The sequence below is a fragment of the Somniosus microcephalus genome, chromosome 15, assembly GCF_052327205.1.
Source record: "Somniosus microcephalus isolate GS21.2 chromosome 15, FLI_Smic_1.0, whole genome shotgun sequence".
NCBI classification, from domain to species: Eukaryota; Metazoa; Chordata; class Chondrichthyes; order Squaliformes; family Somniosidae; genus Somniosus; species Somniosus microcephalus.
Window position 1 is genome coordinate 94,020,544 of NC_141001.1, and position 23,304 is coordinate 94,043,847.

Here is a 23,304-nt window from a genome sequence, read left to right on the forward strand (position 1 = left end):
TCAGAATTTTTTATGACAATAAGCAAGTAATGGCATTTTAAAAATAAACACATTATACCCAAGTGACTACCCTTGTTACTACTTGTGCATTATCTTCCTCTTACACGTGCTCCTACGTGGTGCTTCCCCTGTGGCTTCAGCAGATGTGGAGGCCCCTTGCTCACTTTCTTGCTGCTCCTGTCTCGACACCTTTGGCGGGTGTCCTCTGGGGTTGTGAACCTGTGAGGGCTCGGCAACAGTCTGCTGCTCCTGTGGCTGTGCAGGGGCTGAGACGACAATCTCAGTTGGGTGGGGATTCTGGTGGGGCTCTGACCGAGGGCTCTGCAGTGGCATGGTTGTGTGAGCCCTTGGAGAGGAGCCCCCACTTCCTTGTTGTATGCCACCAACATCCCTCTCATGGGTCAGCCCCACTTCAGAGCTAGCAAGTGGCTGACAGCACTTTGCTGCACTTCAAGGGGGCCATGAGGACCCGTTTCAATACTGGAAGTCCTACTCCCGAGGACTTGCATGAATGTCTGGTTTGTATGCTCAATAGCTGACTATCGCTCCTCAAGAGATGTCAATCTATTGTGAACAATGACCATGTTTTCACTACCCTGGTGACTAAGCTCCTCCATGGCCGTAGCCATCCTTTCCACGGAGGTTGCCAACATTTCCGTTGTGATATGTTCATGTGCCAATGCCTCCACAAAGGCTCTGCTCATGTTAGCGATGGACTCCTCCATTCGCTCCATACTCGCAGCGACCCTGGAGACAAAACCTGCCAGAGACTCCTGCACCTGTTCCTAGAGTTCCAGCACTGCTGTCCTTCTGGATGGACCCGGGGGCACAGGGTCGACATGCAGCGGAGCCGAGCTGGGATCGTCCTGCGCCCTCCGATGAGGACTCTCCACTGCTGTCCCTGTCCCCACCATCTGCTGATGCTCACTTGTGAGCTGTGGTACACCAGGTGACAACTCTACTCTATGTCCCGAAGGTCCCACCGAGGTGCGAGTGTCTGCGCTGGTGCAGGGTGTGCTTAATTCTGCTGACGGAGCGCCCTCAGAGGTTGCAGCTTCCTCTGAGGAGTCTGGAGGCTCAGGCTGTTCCTCCTGGATAGTGGGGACGGGGGCTTTCGATGCTCCTGTGGGGGAGTAAAGGAAAGAGTCAGAGATGTGAGGCCAAGGTTACATGCACATTGAATATTGCAGATGATCAAAAGTCCATCTGTTAGAGCATCAGAATCATTATCAGTGACTCATGCAATGTCAATGAGAGAGATGATAAACTATTCTGTCACCAGCTTGCTCTGATCCACCCGTCTGTCCGTCCCCCACTTGCGCATCCTCCACTCCCACGATCTCCAGGGCTGCCTCCTCCCAGGGGGTGAGCTGGGCTACTGAGGGTGGCCCTCCTCCTGTCCTCGCTCTTTCCCTCTTATTGTGAGCTCTCTTTTCCTGCAATGAGGGAGACAAGTGGAGATTGAGTGAGAATGAAGGAATGAGTGTAGAGATTCAATATCATTGATGGTTAGAAGGAGACAAAGATGGTGTGACGTGGCAAGACCAAGGGCCCTCCCTGTGTTGTAAGCTGTTTTCATAGCATCACAGCAATAGGGAGTGTGAGGACTGCATAGTTGAATAGTTAGGTGAATGTGACCATAGAGAGGAAATAGGTAAGGGTGCAGGGATGTCAGTGTCAAGTGAGATGTGGAGGAAGAGGTTGTCAAAGCTGAGTGCTGGTGAGGAGAGGCAATGGGGATCAGATTGAGGGTGATGGGAAAGTCATAGTCACTTTTCCAGTGCGCAGAAGGTCATGAATCCTCTTCCTGCCCTGCAGCCAGGTTCTGCAGCACATAGACAAAGAGTTGACATCCTGGGCCACTTGCATCCACACAGCTTTCGTCTGCTGGGGAGGCTTCTTCCTCCCTGAGGAAGGGAAGAGCACCTCCTTATTTCCTCTTGCTCCCTCCACCAGAGCTTGCAGGGCGGCGTCACGAGCTTTGGTGCAGACTTTGGCCTACTGCTGGACATATTGGCTGGAGGAATCTATCACAGCAAAGGGCATAAGGTTTGCAGTCTGGAGAAGAAGCAAGGCTGCTTGCAGGCCTTAAATCCACCAGCACTGATGATGTCATCAGAGGCGACTTTCAGGATGGAAAGACTAAGTGGGCCAGGGGTTCCCACATGCTGGAAATCAATTGCCCAATTAGGGGAAAATCACATATTTTTCCCACATCAAATTGGAGTCGGGTGGCTAACACAAAAAGCGGCTGACACGCCCCCAGCCCGCCCCAATGGCAAAATTGAGCCCAATGGATAAAATGGCCTCTTTCTGAGCAGTAAATTTCTACGATTCTATGAAAACTCTGTTCACACAGTTTGGAACTCCGCTGATATAATAGGCAGACATTCTACATGCCCAAACTCAACTTTATCTGAAGAGATCACTAAAATTCTATATCAGCACTTACTTTCAGCAGAATCAAAATGAACTTGCTTTTTCATCAAAAAAGTAATTTTGAAGCAAATAAATGTTTAACATACTGTACTGTCATGCTAAGCATTTCTACCGGCATGAATATAACCATCTGTAGTCATGCATTTCCTACATAAGGAAACACCAGTTAATTGCCTCACAGCTGTGACAAACTGAAGTCCTGGTTTTGTTTCAATTTCTACACGGTCGTTTGTCGCTGAAATGAAATGATTGCGTGAATAATGAATTGTTAAGGGAGAAACTCTCTGCAATAATTGGGTGAGACAGCAGCTAATTTTGCTAAACTATCTCAATGACCTGATCCGTTAAGTAATTATCATTATTTTCAACAATTTTCAGATCTAGTTCCTGTGGAGAAAAAAGTTAGCGGAGGAGTGGTAATTGGTGCCATCCTTGGCTGTATTTTGGGAATCATCCTGGTCGCAGTTCTTCTTCACACTTTCTGTACACGCAGAAAGTCAGAACACTTTAATCATCGCAGACTGTACGATAATATCTCTAACGATCAAGGTAAGCAATTAATAAAAATCTTTTAATAAAATCTTAACTCTTACAAGTAGCTCCATTTAAGTTACTGGCCAAAACAAGATATTAAATTATAGTACCTGAAAAAAAACAAGTACAATTTGCAAACTATCATAGAACTGTAGAGGTTTTTCACACAGGAGGAGGCCATTCAGCCCATCATGTCTGTGCCAGCTCTTTGCTAGAGCGATCCAAAACTAATCCCACTGCTCCAGTCTCTCCCCATAACCCTGTGTCGTCCTCTGCTTCAAATATTTATCTGCTTTTTCCTTAAAAGGAGTCATGGACTCTGCCTCAGCCATTCTCACAAAGATTTCAACACACTGATTATCACCCTGGTGTGAGCCCCTACAGCTTGTAATAAGTTCTCTCATAATTTACCAAAATGTACTACCTCACATTTACTGACACTGAATTCCATTTGCCACGTTTTTGCCCATTCCACCTTCTTATCAATATCCCCTTGCAGCTTCCTTTGGTTCTCCGAATTGTGCACTATTATAGGAAGGAGGACAGTGAGAGAGTTAAGAGAAGAGCAAGTTAAGGAGAGAGAGAGAGAGAAAGAAAGAGAGCACGGAGAGGAAGAAGGGACAGCTACAGAAAGATGCTGGGGTTGCTTTGCACAATAGTTGCAGCTCGTGCAGGTGATGTAGCACAGCACACATTATACAAATCTCGGCCCATTTTGCGGTCTGGGTACCAATGTGCTGTGTGGAGATTGTCAGAAGAAGTGACAATTTGGTGTCTGAATGGATCTGAGCAATAAAAACTCACTTGCTGCACAAAATCCCTCGTTATAATAAATAAGCAGTTTATATTAATGAGCAAAATCAGAATTAGGGAGGAAAACTAATAATAACTTGTCATTCAACCCAGCCTGAAACAATATAAGCACTCCTGGAACAGGGCTGGATTTTGCCCATGGGGAGTTTTTGGAGGTGGGACTCCCACTTTCGGGTTTTAGTCCCGCCTCCATCGACTTCTGGCCAACCAACACTATTTTCCCTTGATTGACCTTGTTAAGCCCGCCCAGCAGGCTTAGTAGGCCAATTGAGGGAAAGCCGGTGACAGAGAACGTCAGCGTATGACGTTTCATCTGTCAAAAATTTTTGACAGCTGAATTGTCATCGTTTGACAGCTCTGTGAAGCTGTCAGCCAGTGACATGCTCTGTTGATTGATGAGTTCTTGTATTCAAGACTCATCGAACCTATCTGCTGAGCAGAAATCAGATGGTTGTTGCATCGGAGAATGGAGCAGCCATTCTGTCATCTCTGCCGGTGAGATGCCGGAGTCTCCGCATCCCCAACTGTTGAAGCCTGCAGGAAGAAACAAAGCTAAGTTAACATTTTCTATCACTTTTCACTCACCTCACATACTTACCTCTCCACACTTGCACCCATCACTCACCTCCAGAGCGCACTTTTCGACCCCTCCAACCCCCGCTGCCCCACTGCTCGTCTTGCTGACCCTGGCGGGGTTTCCCGACATCGGGAGGCCCGCACTTGCAGGGATAAAATGGGGATAATTGTCTTAACTACATTTTAACAGGCAGTAAAGTGGCTGTAATCCCCTTCCCGCCTTGGGGAGGCGGCTCCCAGCGCGGGTCGGGTACCCGCCTCCTGGGAAGATGGCACGGAGACGGGTTGGGGGCGGGTTGGACATCCGCCCCCAGATTCTGCAGTTTTCCCCACAGTCCCGCCTCCCCAGGGCTGGCAAAATTCCCCGAGCTACACTGAAGGCTGGATTTTGTGAATGGAGACATGCTGGAGGCGGGACTGCTGCTTGTTGGGTCGAAGTTCCGCCTCCATCATGTTCTGGCCAACCAGCGGGATTTTCCCCTGATTGACCTTGTTATGCCTGCCCGGCGGGCTCAGCAGGCCAATTAGGGGGAAGTCACTGACAGAGCACGCCAACGTCTGACGTGCCATCTATCAAGACTTCTTGAAAGAAGTAATGTCAAACACTGACATTTCTACTTTGTAGATTTCAGATGACTGTTGGTTCGGAGGATCCAATAGCCAGTCTGTGAAATCTACAAGGAAGATGTCGGGACTTCCGATCCAGAGCGGATGAAGGCTGTAGGCAGAAACCAAGGTAAGTGAACATTTTTTAACACTTAACACTCACCTTACATACTTACCACTCCACACTTGCACCCATCACTCACCTCTACATCATACTTTCAGGCCCCTCCGACCCCCTCCGACCTCCTACTCAACTCCTCCAACCCGGTGGGGTTCTCCGAGGTCAGGAAGCCTTCACCTGAAAAGGTAAAATGGAACTAATCCTTTTTACTGCCTGTTAACTACCTGTTTACAGGCAGTAAAATGGATTTAATCCCTTTCCTGCCTCAAGGAGACGGGACCCAAAGCAGGACATCTTCCCGCCTCCTAGTAAAAAGGCACGGAGGCGGGATGGAGGTGGGTTTGCCATCCGCCCCCACTTTCTGCAACTTTAACGGCAGTCCCGCCTCCATAGCCGCCTCCTCGGGGCTGAGGAAATCCAGCCCTGAATGTTCTTTTCCTTCTTTGCAATTCAGACCTTTTGTCATTTCATCATATTTCAAAACCCACACAGCCTCTCTTAAAAAAAAAAAATGCACACAAAAGAAAATTGTACGGTTATGGTTCTTCAAATGCGATTCCTCACAATGCACCATTACAGTGAATACAAGTCTTAGCTTATCCTTGAACAGATAAAGCTCAATTGTATAAATGTAAGAGGGCTTTAAAACTGAAGAATGGCTCTCTCAGGTTTGGCACCAGAAGTTAAAATCTGTGAAAAAGATACATCATTGCCAAGATTAATTTCACTCTTTTCAACATAGTAAATAAAACCTGTTTGTATTAGTACAGTGGTTTAAGCTGTTTCAGTGAGAAAGATAAGGTACAGTTTTATACCTTGACTGGTATTGTATGTAACACACCTCACATACACCAAAGTACCTCCAACAACTAGAAATAAATAATGAGTAGCAGGTTAATAAAAAAAAACAAATTGCAAAACTTCCATTGGGGCAGATTTTTTTGCAGTTCAATGCTTATATCAAAAATCATAAATGCACATCTGAAATGGTCTTTATGGTTTCACTGTAAATGGTGAACAAAAGAAATCTTCCTGGATATTTTCAAAGTGGAATGTAAAAAGAAAGATGCAGTTATGTAGCGCCTTTTCACAACTTCATGACGTCCCAAAGCACTTTACAGCCAATGAAGTACTTATGAAGTGTAGCCACTGCTGTACAGTAGGAAACGCGACAGCCAATTTACATCCAGCAAGCTCCCACAAGCAGCAATTAAACAAATGACCAGATCACCTGCTGTAGGTGTTGATTGAGAGATAAATGTTGGCCAGGACACATGTATTTCTGAAGTGTGATTCTGTCGCTAGTAACATGTAAGGTAGCAGCAGTTTCAGTCCAATTTCCGCGATTAAAATGTTTCCTCGGAAACTTGTCACGTTTTTGAATCTTCCTGCAAATCGCCTGTCGAGTCCCAACCGACCTCATTTGCATATGTCAAAATGAGTTTCCTGTTTTTACGCTCCTTGTGCACTCTAGGTAAATTAGACTGAGATTTAAGAGGTCATAGAGTCATAGCGGCACAAAAGGAGGCCATTCGGCCAATCAAGTCCGTGCCGGCTCTCTGTGGAGCAATCCAGTCAGTCCCATTCCTCCGCTCTATCAAGTTCTTTTTCCTCAAGTGCCTATCCAGTCTCCCCTTGAAAACATTGAGGCCTAGAAATTCAGTGGGCTGCGCCACCCGTTAGCGCCCAAAGAGGGCACTCAGTGGGTTTTGCGCCACTGGCCACGCCTCGCGCTAAGTTTAGCGGGGCACGAATGGCGGCGCTAGCCGTTAGCGCTGCGCCACCACCGATGACGTCATCGGTGTGCGCAGCGCCCCGCTACCGCCCCGATTGCCAAATTTGGTAGCGCCCCCTGCTTTAACGCTGGTCGCAATTTGCGACCGGTTCAGGGGGCCTACCTGCGGCGGTAGAGGCGCCGAGGTGCGGGGTGGCCATTTTTTTTGCTGGCCGCCTGCCAGCACCTCTTCGCACCGCCGTCCCCGGCCTCCTGAGCAGCCCCCCCTCCGCGTTGTGCCGGCTGTGTCCCAAGAGCCTGGCACTTCTCCTCGGTGCCGGGCTCTTTTGCCAGCACTCGCGATCACCGATCGCGCTGCAGCAGGCCCCTCCCCTTTAAGAAGGGGAGGAAGGCCTGCAGTACCGCAGCACGCCATGCCGCAGTGTGTGGCGCTGCGGCACGTTGCACTGCAATTTTCAGTTGCAGCGCCCCAAGAGGGATGCGGGGCGCCTCGAGTAGCGCTGCGCTTCCGTTTGGGGCGCTGAAACTGAATTTCCGGCAGGCGCTCGTGACTCCTTCCGGGGCGGCACTTTCGGCGCCCTGGTGAGACTGGGGCGCCAGTGAATTTCTAGGCCTGAGTGTCTCCGCTTCCACCACTTCCGTCGGAAGTGAGTTCCAGGTCCTCACCACTCACAGCATGAAAAAGTTTTTCCTCACATCCCCCTGTATCTCTTGCCCAAAACCCTAAATCTGTGTCCCCTAGTCCTTGTACCATCAACTGGTGGGAACAGCCTTTCCCCGTCTACCCTATCCAAACCCGTCATAATCTTGTACACCTCTATCAAATCACCCCTCAACCTCCTTTGCTCTAATGAAAACAAATCTAGTTTCTCCAACCTGTCCTTGTAGCTAAGATTCCCCATCCCAGGAACCATTCTGGTAAATCTCCTCTGCACCCTCTCAAAGGCCTTCACATCCTTCCTAAAGTGTGGTGACCAGAAGTGGACGCAATACTCCAGTTGTGGCCTAACCAGCACTTTATAAAGGTACAGCATAACTTCTCTACTTTTGTACTCAATACCTCTATTTATGAAGCCCAAGATCTCATATGCTTTGCTAACCACTCTCAATATGTCCTGCCACCTTCAGGGACCTACGCACATTAACTCCCAGGTCCCTCTGTCCCTGCACACGCTTTAAAACTGTGCCATTAAGTGTAAATTGCGTCTCCCTGTTCCTTCTGCCAAAATTAATTACCTCACACTTCTCTGTACTAAATTCCATCTGCCACTTGTCTGCCCATTCTGCTAGCCTTTCTATGTCCAGTTGCAGTCGATTGGTATCATCCTCACTGTTTGCCAAACCTCCAAGTTTGGTGTCATTGGCAAATTTAGAAATTCTAATCTGTATTTCAATATCCAGGTCAGTTATATATATCAAAAAAGCAGTGGCCCTAGCACTGACCCTTGAGGAACACCACTGTCTACCATCCTCCAGTCTGAAAAACAGTCATTTACCACAACTCGCTGTTTTCTGTCCTTAAGCCAATTCCTTATCTAGCAGCTGCCAGGATCAGCTGATACAGGCAGAAATGAGACGTTTCTGATGCAGAAGAGGCTTGAGATTTCGAATAGTGCTGGCTGCAGATGGAAAACTCCTTCCCCCACTCTCAAACAAATGGATATCCTCTCAATTCACTACCCATCCTACAACATGAAAACACACCAGCCCTCTTTACTCCTACAAAACCGTGCCAATAATCATCACCCGAGTCAGCAACAAATGAGTGCACCCTGACCGGTACCACGCTAACCTCCATGAATAACAAAGCGGCATATTAGCGCACAATTTATACTACCCAGAATTTCAAAATGGACACAATGGGGCAGAAATTAATCTTGGGCAGTAGCGTAAGATGTTTTTGCATGCTGCCGATTTTCTTTTCCACTGAAGCTAGTTTTAAGTCTTTACACTGCCACCGTGTGATGCACATGTTGAATCACTGGAAACAAATGGTTATGCCGCTTCCGACTCGTCGCCATGCACACTGCGGCGTATTCTAATTAGAAATGCAGGAAAATAGGAAGGAAGTTGTCGACAGCTGAGTTTATGGTGTACATCACGGATTTTGCCGCTGCAGGAAAACCTGGGCCAATCTGTTCGCAAAATCGACAGCCACACAACTTAACTGCCGAAAATCCATCAAATGTTTACGCAGTCCCAACCTCTTAGAATGAATTAAAAATGAAGTAGCTTTCTTGTCACTTCATCAGGGTCTTTAGTAAGTGTCAGGTGTAAGTAAACTTCTGGGTCTTAATATTTCATACAGGGACAAATGCAATTGGTTCAATATTAAATCTCCCACTGCATCTGAACTGGAGGCAGCATCATGACAATCAGAATCACTGGACTAGCAATGCACTAACTGATTCTCTTAAATGGGTTAACACCTCCATTAAAGTAGCAGATATTGGAATTTCTATACAAGCCAGTTAAAATGTTTATTATTAATATCTCACAACAAAATTACCAGCCAGCAAGTACACGACATCATGAATATTTGCTTCATTCCAAAAGGGATCACCTTATATTTCAATTTATTTTTCAGTTCTTCATCTGGACAATACAGACGATGCTATTGATTTAAGGTACCAGGAAGGAGCCGCATACTACAACCCCGCTGTCGTGAACAAAGCATTGCCTTCCAATGCAGGATGCAACGTGAATTATGGAATTCAGCTGGATGACTTACCACCTTCATATGCGAATATCGCATAACCCAACTCACAAAATAAACATCTGGTTTGGCAACAACAACAAAAGAAAACCACTGGTAAAGAGACGGAACAGAGACCTCTCCTATATCAGTAATGACATCAAGTTGGTTAGAACTGGAAGAATGTGAAATTTTAAAAAAGCTACTGCTGAAACAGAAAAGTCTTGGAATTGCACTTACCCCAGATAGCCATAAAAATGGCAAAGAAGACAGTGCCTCCATTATCAAACAAATGTGTTACCTAGAGGAAGCAGAAAGAATGGAGGTGTTAATTATCTTGTTACACAAACAGCCCATAACAAACACACAAATACTTAGAGCATCATCTTGTGTTAATTTTATTCAAACTGTACATTTACAAAAAAGCATGTTCAAGTCCAGCACAATAATGCCATCTTGAGAAATACCGTTAATAAATTAATGCTTCAATGTTCCAGCTAAAATATGATGTACATAGAATACGGATTTTCATATATTGACACAAAATTTAAGGTTGCGCTATTAGAAGTTATTTAAATTTGATGAGGCTTGGTGCTTTGGTATCAATGCTCATTCAATCGTAGTATTCCATATTTGTCACTACTGCTAATCTTTATAATTCCCACTGTTTATTATCTTTGTGAGATGCAAATACTGACTAGCAGAAAAGTAGAGTTTCACTGAGTGGCATGACATCACTGTTTTAGGAAGAGAAGGTAGGACATAGGCCGTGGAGCCAGCTAACTGTACATACATCAATCTTACCAGACCGTGGACTGACATATTTGATCAATTAGTCTTAGGAGAGCTTATTGTATGGCTCCAATAAAAGGTGTTCTTTGGTATATCGGCCGCATTCCATTTAATCTCACTGTCTTTCATGAGGTTCCACAAGATAGACACCACTGAATCTATCTGCAATTACCAGATGCTGAGTTGATGATACCAGCTAGATCACGGGACAGATGCCAAGTGAAGGGCATGCAAATTCCCCGCAGAACGGAGGAAGGGAGAGGGAAGGGAAGGAAGAGAGGAGGGAAGGGAGGAATGAAGATTAAAGACCGATTTATGCTAAGCTACTCGAGTACTTCCTAGTGGTCAATCATAAAACGACATTAGCAAAGTCACGATTGTAAATCCCCCATTCCCCCTAACCCTAACCCTAATCCTAAACCTAACCCTAACCCATCCAACTTCTCGGGTAAGGAATGGCATGAGGTTGTTGGAGACTTGGAGGACAGGTAAAATAAATAAATAAAAAGGGATAAATAAAGTATAAACACAAGTATTCCTTGCAGTTTTTGTAATTGTCTATCTGTGGAATAAGTCTCATTACTAGTTTCTCTATAATAAAATCAATTAAAAATATGAAATACAAGAATTGTAAACTCTTAATTTCCTTACAGTGTTTAGCTTATGTCTGTTAAAGTATTGTAAATATTCTTTAGTTCCATTTTTTTTAATCCTCATTTTTCATCTACTATTACTTTTATCAAAAGTTCTGAATCTTTAAATAAATGCTGGTGTGCTTTATTTGATGATGCTACCTTATCTGTTTTTCTGTAAATCTATATTTCATTTGTTGTGCAGCTCTCCTGTGACATGCCCAGGTGGAGGTCACTGTTCTAACAACCTTATTACAACAAAAACTTCCATGGAAAATATTATCAACAACAACTTGCATTTATATAGCACCTTTAGCATCGTAAAACATCCCAAGAAGCTTCACAGGAGCGTAATCAGACAAAAATTGACACCGAGCCAAAGAACAGGTGACCAAATGCTTGGTCAAAGAAGTAGGTTATAAGCAGCAGCTTAAAGGAGGAGAGAGAGAGGTGGAGGGACAAAGAGGTTTGGGGAGGGAGTTCCAGAGCTTAGGGTCTAGACAGCTGGAAGTACGGCCACCAAAGGTGGGGCAAAGGAATTTGGGGATGCACAAGAGGCCAGAGTTGGAGGAACGCAGACTTGGAGGAGGGTTGTCGGGCTGGAGGAGGTTATATAGATAGGGAGGGACGAGGCCATGGAGGGATTTGAACACAAGGATAAGAATCCCTATATAAGTTATCACAAATAGTCAATATTGGAAAATGGAAGTGATCCGACTTGAATGCTTTATTGAAAATATCTGTAACAAACTTTATTAAAATTGTGTTCTTAGCAGAATCATAGAATGATAGAAATTTACGACACAGAGGGAGGCCATTCGGCCCATCGTGTCCATGCAGGCCGAAAAGCTCTTGGTCCGTAGCCTTGTAGGTTACAACACTTCAACTGCATATCCAAGAACTTTTTAAATGCAGTGAAGATTTCTGCCTCTACCATCCTTTCAGGCTGTGAGTTCCAGATCCCCACCAACCTTTGGGTGAAAAAATGTTCAACTCCCCTCTAATCTTTCTGCTAATTACTTTAAATCTATGCCCCCTGTCTTATGTTCATTAATAAATAGACATTCTTATTATGAACACAGCTAGCTTTTGCTAGTTACTTTATTGAGCACATGTGGACTAGGTACAGTATCTGTAGAGGCTTCCATCTTGATTGCTGCCTTCTGGGTAGCCTAGTGCCTCATGGGTAATGTAGTCTTAATATACATACAGCTGGGTAGTGTAGTCTTATATACAGCTCTACACAGCTCTACAGCTCCACCTAGTGTCCACTATAGAATGACACGTTATTGATCATTACATCCCCCTTTCTTTGAGGTTTAACAAAATCAATATCAATCAACTTTCAAGAAAACAATGAAGATAATATCAGTAACACTTTTGTTAGTGCTCTATAAACATAAACATTTTCAAAACAGTCAACACATTTTCAAAGCTTTACATTGTACTCAAAGATTAAGTCTATCAGGCTTTTTTACTTCACGTGTGGATCTTCTCAACACGGGTAAGTCTGATGTGTCTTCATGAGATTGTTCTGGCGGTGAATGACAAGATGCAGTTGCGGCATTGTCATCAATCTGCTCTTGTATAGATCGAGGTCTCCTTGCGATCTTTGCTTGGAGAGGGTTTCAGTGTTTCCTTCACTCTTCATGCCATAACTCTCAATGTAGTCAATGCACTCTCGAAAAACTGCTGGCAGCTGGATCCCATCATACAGCATAGTCCTCTCAGCAGCCTCGGCTAATGGAACGCCAAAGATTGGCCTGAGGGAAGAAGGAGTATCCACCGGAACTGCTTCCTGCTCTGGTGCAGGCTTCTTCTTTTTCTTTTTCTCTTTCCACTGCTTAACAACATCTGCTGCGGTTATATCTTTGGACTTTTTCTCCTTGTGTTTTTCCTCTTTGTGCTTTTCTTCCTTTGGCTTCTCTTTGACCTTAAAGTCTTTTTCTTTCTTCTTGGAGAAACTAGGCTTTTTGAAGACATGGATACCCTTTGGCCTTTTCATCCTTCATGGGCTCTCTGCTTCATCACCTGAGTCATCTGGTCTGCTTATGGCACAGTTTATACGGTAGACTCTCTTGACCAGTTTGAAGTCTTCACAAGCTTTGTCACCTAGTATCGAATCAAGTCTTTCAGCCACAACAGAAAACATGAGATGATGCACTTTGTCTTTGACTGTCACTTTAAGTCTGCATACACCTAAGCTATCTATTTTCTGTCCATTATAGCTCTTCAGTAGTACTGACTTTTTCCTGTATTTTGGGCTTTTCTTTCATATTTTTATGTCACTCATACTGATTAAGTTTGCTTTTGCCCCAGTGTCCAGTTTCAATGTAACTAATGCTCCATTTGTCTGCAGTGGGATCATCCATTTGTCCACTTTTACTGCATTGACTTTATGTTCAGCATTGTCCATTTCTGAGGGCTGCACATTTTCTGTATCTTTTTTGATATTGTCACATGACACCATTCCTACAAAAAATGTCTCACTTAAATCAGTGTCCTCAATTACATTAACTCGTTGCCCTTTCTTAGTTTTTACTTTTGAAAAGCATTGTTTGGCAAAGTGATTCTTTCCATTACACTTTGTGCACATTTTTCCAAATGCTGGGCATTGTCTTAACTGGTGTTTGTAACCACAGCGTTTACAATTAAAAATTTCATCCTCCGATTGCTTTTCATTTCTGTTCTGCCCACGTTTCTTCCCCTTGTAGGACACAGCACCGACAGCAGCATTATCACTCATTACAATCGCATCATTATTGATTTCACTGAAAGTCTTCGCGTGCTTTCGAGCTAGCTCGCTGGCTTGGCATATTTTCACTGCATTTTCCAAATTTAGTTCGGTTTCTCTCAACAGACGTTCCCTGACTTTTTTATCATGAATACCAAACACAATCTGGTCACGAATCATGGATGATTTCAGCTCAGAGAAATTACATGTCTGTGCTTTCAGTTTCAGATCAGTTATAAAGCTATCAAAAGTCTCATTTTGCTGCTGTGTCCTTGAACAGAACATGTATCTTCCATAGGTCTCATTCTTTTTGGGAGAGCAATGTGCATCAAAAATTTTTTAGCACATCTTCTAATTTTTCTCTGTTCTCCTCTGGATTAAATACAAATGTATTAAATACCTCTATCACCTGTGGGCCTGCAACCGTAAGCAGCAACGCTATCTTCCTTGCGTCTGGCTTCGTACTGAATCAGATGGCTGCAATATAGAGTTCGAATTGTTGTTTAAGAGTCTGCCAATTGTAGTCGATGTTTCCTGTGAGTTTCAAATGCTCTGGTGGCTCAAATTCTCCATGTCGCTTTTCACAATTTTCAGCAGATCTTCACCATCCTGGTACCATCTTATGTTCATTAATAAATAAACATTCTTATTATGAACACAGCTAGCTTTTGCTAGTTACTTTTTGAGCACATGTGGACTAGGTACAGTATCTGTAGAGGCTTCCATCTTGACTGCTGCCTTCTGGGTAGCCTAGTGCCTCATGGGTAATGTAGTCTTAATATACATACAGCTGGGTAGTGTATTCTTATATACAGCTCTACACAGCTCTACGGCTCCACCTAGTGTCCACTATAGAATGACATGTTATTGATCATTACACCCTGGTTATTGACCTCTCTGCTAAAGAAAGACTTAAAATTGAAAGACTTGCATTTATATAGCGCCTTTCATGACCACCGAATGTCTCAAAGTGCATTACAGCCAATGAAGTACTTTTGGAACGTAGTCATTGTTGTAATGTGGGAAATATGGCAGCCAATTTGCGCACAGCAAGCTCCCACAAACAGCAATGTGTCAATGACCAGATAAACAGATTTTGTTATATTGGCCTGGACACCAGGGATAACTCCTCTACTCTTCTTTGAAATAGTGCCATGGGATCTGTTACGTCCACCTGAGAGAGCAGACAGGGTCTCAGTTTAACGTCTCATCCGAAAGACGGCACCTCCGACAGTGCAGCACTGCACTGGAGTGTCAGCCTAAATTTATGTGCTCAAGTTCCTGGAGTGGGACTTGAACCCACAACTTTCTGACTCAGAGGCAAGCGTGCTACCCACTGAGCCACAGCTGACACTAAAGGAAATAGGTCCTTGCTATCCATTCTATCCAGGCCCCTCATAATTTTATGCACCTCAATTAAATCTCCCCTCAGCCTCCTCTGTTCCAAAGAAAACAACCCCAGCCTCATAGAGTCATAGAGTCAATCTTTCCTCATAGCTAAAGTTCTCCAGTCCTGGCAACGTCCTCGTAAATCTCCTCTGTACCCTCTCTAGTGCAATCACATCTTTCCTGTAATGCGGTGACCAGAAATGTACGCAGTACTCTAGCTGTGGCCTAACTTGTGTTTTATACAGTTGAAGCATAACCTCCCTGCTCTTATATTCTATGCCTCAGCTAATAAAGGAAAGAATCCCTTGTGCCTTATTAACCGCCTTATCTACCCAGCTGCCTTCAGGGATCTGTGGACATGCACTCCAAGGTCCCTCTGTTCCTCTACACTTTCCATTATCCTCCTATTTATTGTGTATTTCCTTGCCTTGTTGGCCCTCCCCAAATGCATTACCTCACACTTCTGTGGATTGAATTCCATTTGCCACTTTCTGCCCACCTGACCAGTCCATTGATATCTTCCTGCAGTCTACAGCTTTCTTCCTCACTATCAACCATACCCACCTCTTCCACCTCCACACACAGGTTGCCTTTTTAGTCTTCAATAGGCCCTACTCTTTCCTTACTTATCCTCTCGCTCTTTATGGATTTATAATTTGGGTTTACCTTGATTTTACGTTTTTTTTATTCGTGCACGGGATGTGGGCAATGCTGGCAAGGCCAGCATTTATTGCCCATTCCGGATTGCCCTTGAGAAGGTGGTGGTGAGCCGCCTTCTTGAACCACTGCAGTCCGTGCGGTGAAGGCACTCCCACAATGCTGACTTTGTTGTAACAGTTTGGTACAACTGAGTGGCTTGCTAGGCCATTTCAGAGGGCAGCTAAGAGTCAACCACATTGCTGTGGGTCTGAAGTCACATATAGGCCAGACTGGGTAAGGACGGCAGATTTCGTTCTCTAAACAGCATTTGTGAACCAGTTGGGATTTTCCGACAATCCGCTAGTTTCATGGTCATCATTACTGACACTAGTTTTTTAATTCCAGATTTATTTAATTAACTGAATTTAAATTCCCCAGCTGCCATGGTGGGATTATGAACTCACGTCTCCGGATTATTAGTCCTGGCTTCTGGATTACTAGTCCAGTAACATAACCACTATGCAAACGTACCCCTATTTGCCAATATATTTTTCATGCCCTCTCTTTGCTTTCCTAATTTCCTTTTTAATTTTACCTCTGCACTTTCTATACTCCACTCGGCTTTCTGCGGTATTGAGCTCTTGATATCTGACATAAGCTTCCCTTTTTTGCCTTACCCTACCCTGTATGCTCTTTGACATCCACAGGGCTCTAGCTTTGGAAGTCCCATCCTTTCTCTTTGTGGGAACATATTTGCATTGAACCCTCACTATCTCCTCCTTAAATGCCTCCCACTGCTCTGACACTGATTTATCTTCAAGTAGCTGTTTCTAGTCCATTTCGCTAAATCGCATCTTAGCTTAGTAAAATTGGCCTTTCCCCAATTGAGAACTTTTACTCCTGGTCTATCTTTGTCCTTTTCCATAATTACGCTAAATCTAACTGAATTATGATCACTACCACCAAAATGCTCTCCCACTGATACCCCTTCTACCTGCCCAGCTTCATTCCCTAAAGCTAAGTCCAGAACTGTTCAAAAGTGCCAATACATAGACTACAAACAGAGAGAATGACTGCATAGAGCTGATATTTGATTGTCACAGTGTATTAGGCAATGTAATAACTAACCAATATCTCACACCAAAGAAATTGTGCTGCACATTCAACTTGTTCACTGGCAAAGTGTTTGATAATTTATGCTTGCTTTCATCAGATTAATTCAGATAAGCGCATTTGCTTTCATGTTTCTGGAGGAAAGGGAGTGAGGGATAGTCTGTTTTATACTGTACACGTCCTAGTTAATATGGTACAGCAAAAGTGAGGCAGGCTGAGACTGATTTACACTGTTTCTCCAGCAAAGAGAAAGGCATCATTAAACGTTACTGGAGATTTGTTAACACAGGGTTAAATAATGCACTGGGTTGCCGCCAGGATCACTGCTTCTGCAACCCACTGAACTGAACGTGCCCGAAAACGCCAAGTCAATTCGTTCAAATAGTTTTGTGGCAATCCAAGTGTGTAACATCTGTTGCCAAAAAAGTGAGGTTCGGGAACAAATTGTGGCCTTGTTGGAGGGATAGGGCCACTTAGGAGGAACAATACAGCTTTCTGAATGGACTTCCCTGAAGAACCCATTTCAAATGTATACTAAGCATTTGGATCGCTGCCCAGGCACTCCAGCTGAGAAGGACCCCTAACTTGCATGAAAGCCAAGCACACGGCGGTTGAGCACCACAGAGGTGCCACATAATATGCTCAGTGAACGGTGTGCGAAGCAGGCCCCAGGCTTCAGCACTCCTCAATTTGGGGAACAGTTACCTGATGTTCATCACCACTACAGGTGGTGAGTATCACATTATCAGAGCCAGTACCATGAATTACATTTTGTTCTCTTCACCAGCAGTGCAGATTCCATGAATTGACCTGTTTTTTTTAAAGCTAATACTGACTGATACTTTACACCAATCAATGTTATATTTGGGGGAGCGGCGGGTTATTGCAACCATCAACAAATATATTTTTTAAAAAATCAGAAGTCAGTGCTGAATGATTTTTACACCAACTTAAACAAAATTATGGAGTTGGTGATATCACAGAATCACAGAAACCCCACAGTGCAGATAGAGGCCATTTCGGCCCATCGAGCCTGCACCGACACATATCCCACCCGATCCCCGTAACCCCTACACCAACGCATATCCCACCCTATCCCCGTAACCCCACGTATTTAATCCCCCTAACACTAAGGGTCAATTTATCATAGCCAATCAACCTAACCCGCACATCTTTGGACTGTGGGAGGAAACCGGAGCACCCGGAGGAAACCCACGCAAACACGGGGAGAATGTGCAAACTCCACACAGACAGTCACCCGAGGCCGGATTCGAACCCGGGTCCCTGGCGCTGTGAGGCAACAGTGCTAACCATTATGCCACCGTGCTGCCCTTAGATATAATCTAAAAAAAACAACAAATGTTAATATTTACATCAGATGCTGCAGGAAGCCACCTGACCCACTCCTTTCCTCCTGACCCACTCATTCAGTGGTTTTGAGGCTATGAAGGCAGGTAAAAACTAGGGGGCCACTTAAATAAACGGAGAATGCAAGCAGTGAGGTTGGCTGTTCAGACGTTTTGCTTTTCTTCAAAGGGTGACCCACTTGTGGATGAAGATTCCTGGAGTGCTGGTGAGAACTGACACTTTGCAAATTATTCAAGAAGGTGCTAGACAATGATGCGATCGTGAGATACAGAGGTTAAGGCTAGTTATTCCAGGAAATAATCGACAGGTCTGGGACCTGCTTGGGGTAGCCCGATTGCCTCTGAGGGGTCAGAGCGAAATTTTTGACATTGGATTCCTGAATTTTGGCTACAGATCTCTTATTGCCTTTGTCAGGATATGGTGGTGTTAGGCGGGGGGGGGGGTGCTGGTGGTGGGCGGTGGAGGGCAGGCACATGATCCAACAAAAAAAATTAGGTGAGCCTATATGGGCTTGATGATTGTTTTCATCCTAGGTACATAACATAACCTGAGGAAGAGAGTGTTTGAAGACCAGGACCTCAATCCAGCACCAAGCTCATGGTCTACAGAGCAGTAGTGATACCCACTCCTGTATGCTTCAGAGACATGGACCATGTGCAGCAGGCACCTCAAAGCACTGGAGAGGTACCACCAACTCTGCCTCCGCAAGATCCTGCAAATCCATTGGCAGGATAGGCACACCAATGTCAGTGTTCTCGCTCAGGCCAACATCCCCAGCATCGAAGCTCTGACCACGCTCGATCAGCTCCGATGGACGGGTCACATCGTCCACATGCCTGATATGAGACTCGCGAAACAAGCACTCTACTCGGAGCTCCGACACGGCAAGAGAGCCCCAGGTGGGCAGAAGAAATGCTTCAAGGACACCCTCAAAGCCTCCCTGAACAAGTGCAACATCCCCACCGTCACCTGGGAATCCCTGGCCCAAGACCTCACAAAGTGGAGGAGAAGCATCTGGGAAGGCACCGAACACCTCGAGTCTCTTCGCCGGGAGCAAGTGGAAGTCAAGCGCAAACAGCGGAAGGAACGCATGTCAACCCATGCACCCCACCCACCCGCCCCTTCAACCACTGTCTGCCCCACCTGTGACAGAGACTGTAGGTCCCTCATTGGACTCATCAGTCACCTGAGAACTCATTTTTAGTGTGGAAGCAAGTCATCCTCGGTTCCGAGGAACTGCCTAAGAAGAAAAAGATAACATAACATAATACAACAGAAAATAATTCAATTCTGAATTTAGGTATGAAAGACAGTATGTTTCTTGTAGTTAATCCTCTATCGATCCAGCCAGTCCACATGCCTCCCCTCTGCCACCGAGAGCGCACACAGAAGACCTCAATCTGTATTATTGTTTGTCAGGAGCATTTGGACATGAACCATCAAACCCAGTGAAGGTTCCTTGCTGATAATCTTTGCCTTTTCAGCAATTCAGTCAAGATCAACAGGTAAAGGCAGAAATGGAGAAACTAAAGGGAAATTGAACCTATGGCTTCGCAACTCTGCAATATATTGTTATGTCAACAAGCTGAATTGTAGAGGTTAAGTTTCAAAATTAAAAGAAAGCATTTTACATATGCCTGTCTTAAAAATGAAAGCTCCTGTACCTTTGCACCGCAATTTTTGCAGTAATTATACATCAGAGACTGTTCAACAACAGATGGCATGGCCTGTGTTACTGGCATCATGCAACTTGGCATCGATAGGATGCAACAATTCTGTCATATCTTTTTAAAATCAGTTCCATCCACTTCACTCCAGGATTCTCCAAGCCACCTTTCAAAACAAAGCTTATGATATTAACTCGATGCTAGATACCTATACTGTGCTGAAATCTAAATAAAATAGAAACCATCAGTGTCTGTTAGTATAGTGACTGTAATAAAATGGTTAAAATGCTATGGGGCGAAAATTGGGTAGCACCCCATTCGCCGGGGTGCTAATTTTAGTGCCCTGAAAAAGTTAGCGCCCCCGTGGCCGATTTTCCCAGGTAGCGCCTCGAGAGGGAGGAGGGGCGCTACTGAAAGTAAGTGCCCCGCGTCCCTCTTGGGGCGCTGCGAGCCAATATCGCAGCGCTACATGCGCACATCATGCCGCTGTACTGCAGGCCTTCCTCCCCTTATTAAAGGGGAGGGTCCTGGTGCAGCATGTCCCGGCGCCCAGCTGGGCCACCAGGGATCAGGAGTGCCGGCAAACAAGCCCGGCACTTAAGAGGAGTGCCAGGCTCACGGAGACCAGCCGGCACCCCGCGGGGAGTCTTCACGGGGGCCGGAGACAGCAACGGGGGCAGGTGCTGGCAGGCGGCCAGCAACAAAAATGGCTGCCCGCCACCTCCCCTTTAACTAGTGCTGCCCCGGCCACAGGTAGGCACCCCTGACCCTGACGGACATAGCATCCGGTGGTAAGTCAGGGGCGCCCCCCAAGATTACAGCCGGGGCGCAAGCGGGGTGCTGCGCATGGCGATGATGCTGATTTTCACGGGAGGCATTAGCGGCGCCGTGCCTAGGCGTTAGTTGATTTGCGCCCCATTAACGCACTCTTAGGGCGCTAATGGGAGACACAAATTAACCAAATTTAGCCCCCTTTAAATATTAATGAGGTAAAAAAATGTAGAACTCCACGGCCGTTGTGCAGGGTCCAATATAGCAGGCAGTGTGCGCATGCACATTCCGTGCTGAACGTACGCCATCTGCCATGTTGGTAAAGGCACAAAAAGTGGCGTCCAGGGCCCGTGCCTGAAACAGATATTAGGCCCTTCGCATATACAAATAAGAGGCCTGTTTGAGGATGCCTTTGCAAAATTCGTCTGTCCTGGCCGACCATTGCTGGCTCCCACTCAGCCTCCTCTCGATGACAACAGCAGCCTGCAATAAAATGGCGATTTGCCGGTGAGTTGCCTGGGTTGCTCAGTATGCGTCCGTGTCTCGCCGGTCTCATTTAAATGAGGCCCAATATCGGGTATGCCTCAGGCCTATCCATTCCGATGCAGGGATTGTTCCCAGCATGTGCCGGCTGGCCAGCCAATTTCTAGGCTCTGATGTTTAAAAATTTGTACTCAGTAATACCTGATGTCGAATAGTTTTAAGAGCCATGGGGCAGTGACTCAGCTAACAATTGTTAATGAAGGAAGTCAATGATTCGTAATTGCTGTCTGTGTCAGCAGTCTGGGTCACTTCCTGATATAGCTGCTTATGCGATTGTAACCGTAGTGATGGGTGTTGTGTATGTACCTTTAAGAGAATAACTGGTCTCAGACTGCAGTACCGGCAGTGACCACCCCTGTATAAAAGGCGCTAGTAAGCCTCTGTAGTTTCAGTTTCCCGATTGACTCCTTTCAGTAAAGACTTGTTTTGTTCAACTCCTGCTGTCCGTGTCTCAATCATACACGGACATAGTACTGGCGACGAGCAGGTACGAACTTACCTACAGTCTGCACCACCTCCTGGGATCCATTCCTGAAGCGAAGTGAGCAGAGGTCGAGGCCAGAAGGAAGAAAGAAGCAGTAGAAATGGGCGTCGACCATGGCCATCCGCCCCTGAGTTAGCGGAGTTGAAGATTGCTGGAGAAGCTGTCGAAAGCGGGGCCTGGTTCCTGTCGACGGTGCTTCAGCTAATTGGCTGGTGGCAGGTAGTACACTGATCCTTCCTGGGCTGCGGCGGTCGTGAACTCGAGCGGGTGGCTTGCAACGGGGCCGAGCAGCGTTGTCGGGAAGAGGAGAGAGAGAGGGTGGAGCACACAGGGCGCGGCCGGTGCTACGAAGCCGGGCTGCGTATAGGCCCGAGAAGAGGGAGGCAAGAGTCCCACAGGGTTGTTCCACGATGGGAAAATAACAACAACAAAAAAGATTAAACGCGCAGGAAACCGCGACCGGCTGCAGGTTGCAACGGAAACCGTGGAAAGCAGCGCTAGCAACAGCGGGGAAGAAGGCAAAGCGTGGGAGGCGCCATCTTAATCAGTGGGGAAGAAGGGAAAGCGCGGGAGGCGCCATTTTGTTAAATCGGGGAAGGTGGCAAAGTGCGGGAGGCGCCATTTTAGATTTTCAAGATGCCGAAGTCTGGCTGTATCACTGCCTTTGATAATACAATAGAGGACTGGACCACGTATGTGGAAAGAGTCGAGGTATATTGCGAGGCAAACGAAATAGCCGATGAGAAAAAGGCATCGGTATTGCTAAACTTAATGGGCGCTAGAACGTACGGCCTATTGCGGGACCTGATTACTCCAGCCAAACCGAAGGCGAAGAGTTTTAACGAAATTGTTGCTGTCCTACAGGAACACCTAAACCCTGCACCGCTGTTGATAGCAGAAAGATTTAAATTCCACAGGAGAACTCAGCATAAAGATGAGAGCAATGCGGAGTACCTTACGGAACTACGCAAGCTATCAAATCACTGCCAGTTCAAAGCAGGACTGGCAGATACCCTACGGGACAAATTTGTCTGTGGACTCCTGAGTGAAGGAACACAGAAGAAGTTACTCTCAGAGAAAGAGCTGACGCTAGATAAGGCTTTCAGCGTGGCAGTATCGTACGAAGCAGCAGCCAGGGGAGCTGCGGAATTACAACAAAAGCCACAGGAATACGGCACCCACGAAATGACACGGGGATTTGCAAAATGTCATCGCTGCGGCAGAACTAACCATGACCAGAAGGACTGCTGGTCCAAGGACAAAATATGCAGGCAATGCGGAAAGATGGGACACATTGCACGAGATTGCAGGTCTGGGAAGAAGACCAGCGACAACAAAAAGGCTACTAAGGAACCGTACAAGAAAGTACAAAAGATGACGGACAGTAGTTCCGAAGACCAGATGAGCGATAGTGACTCCGGGAACAGGAGACTAAGCTGTCTCAAACTTCACAATGTAATCACAAAAGAGGATCACCGAACCATTTGGGTCACCCTCACGATAGCAGGGTCCCAAGTTAAAATGGAATTGGATACAGGATCAGCGCTAACCGCCATGAATCGACGAGACTACGAGCGGCTATTCTCACACATACCCTTGAGAGAGACATCCATCGTCTTGACGACGTATACGGGGCAAAAAGTATACACCAGA

At 45.8% G+C, this 23,304-nt stretch overlaps 2 protein-coding genes across 2 annotated transcripts in view; one reads left to right on the forward strand and one right to left on the reverse strand.

Moving 5' to 3' along the window:
- Nucleotides 1-11,094, forward strand: part of LOC147107086 (uncharacterized) — a 35,909-nt gene extending 24,815 nt beyond the window's left edge. Inside the window, exons 3-4 of the mRNA XM_086008129.1 lie at nucleotides 2,818-2,988; nucleotides 9,412-11,094. Of these exons, the coding sequence (XP_085864255.1) occupies nucleotides 2,818-2,988; nucleotides 9,412-9,581 (341 nt within the window). The 3' untranslated portion in view covers nucleotides 9,582-11,094. The remainder of the gene's footprint in view (nucleotides 1-2,817; nucleotides 2,989-9,411) is intronic.
- Nucleotides 1-23,304, reverse strand: part of ano3 (anoctamin 3) — a 401,336-nt gene that overhangs the window by 142,946 nt on the left and 235,086 nt on the right. The window contains exon 14 of the mRNA XM_086008127.1: nucleotides 9,760-9,820. Within this exon, the coding sequence (XP_085864253.1) occupies nucleotides 9,760-9,820 (61 nt within the window). The remainder of the gene's footprint in view (nucleotides 1-9,759; nucleotides 9,821-23,304) is intronic.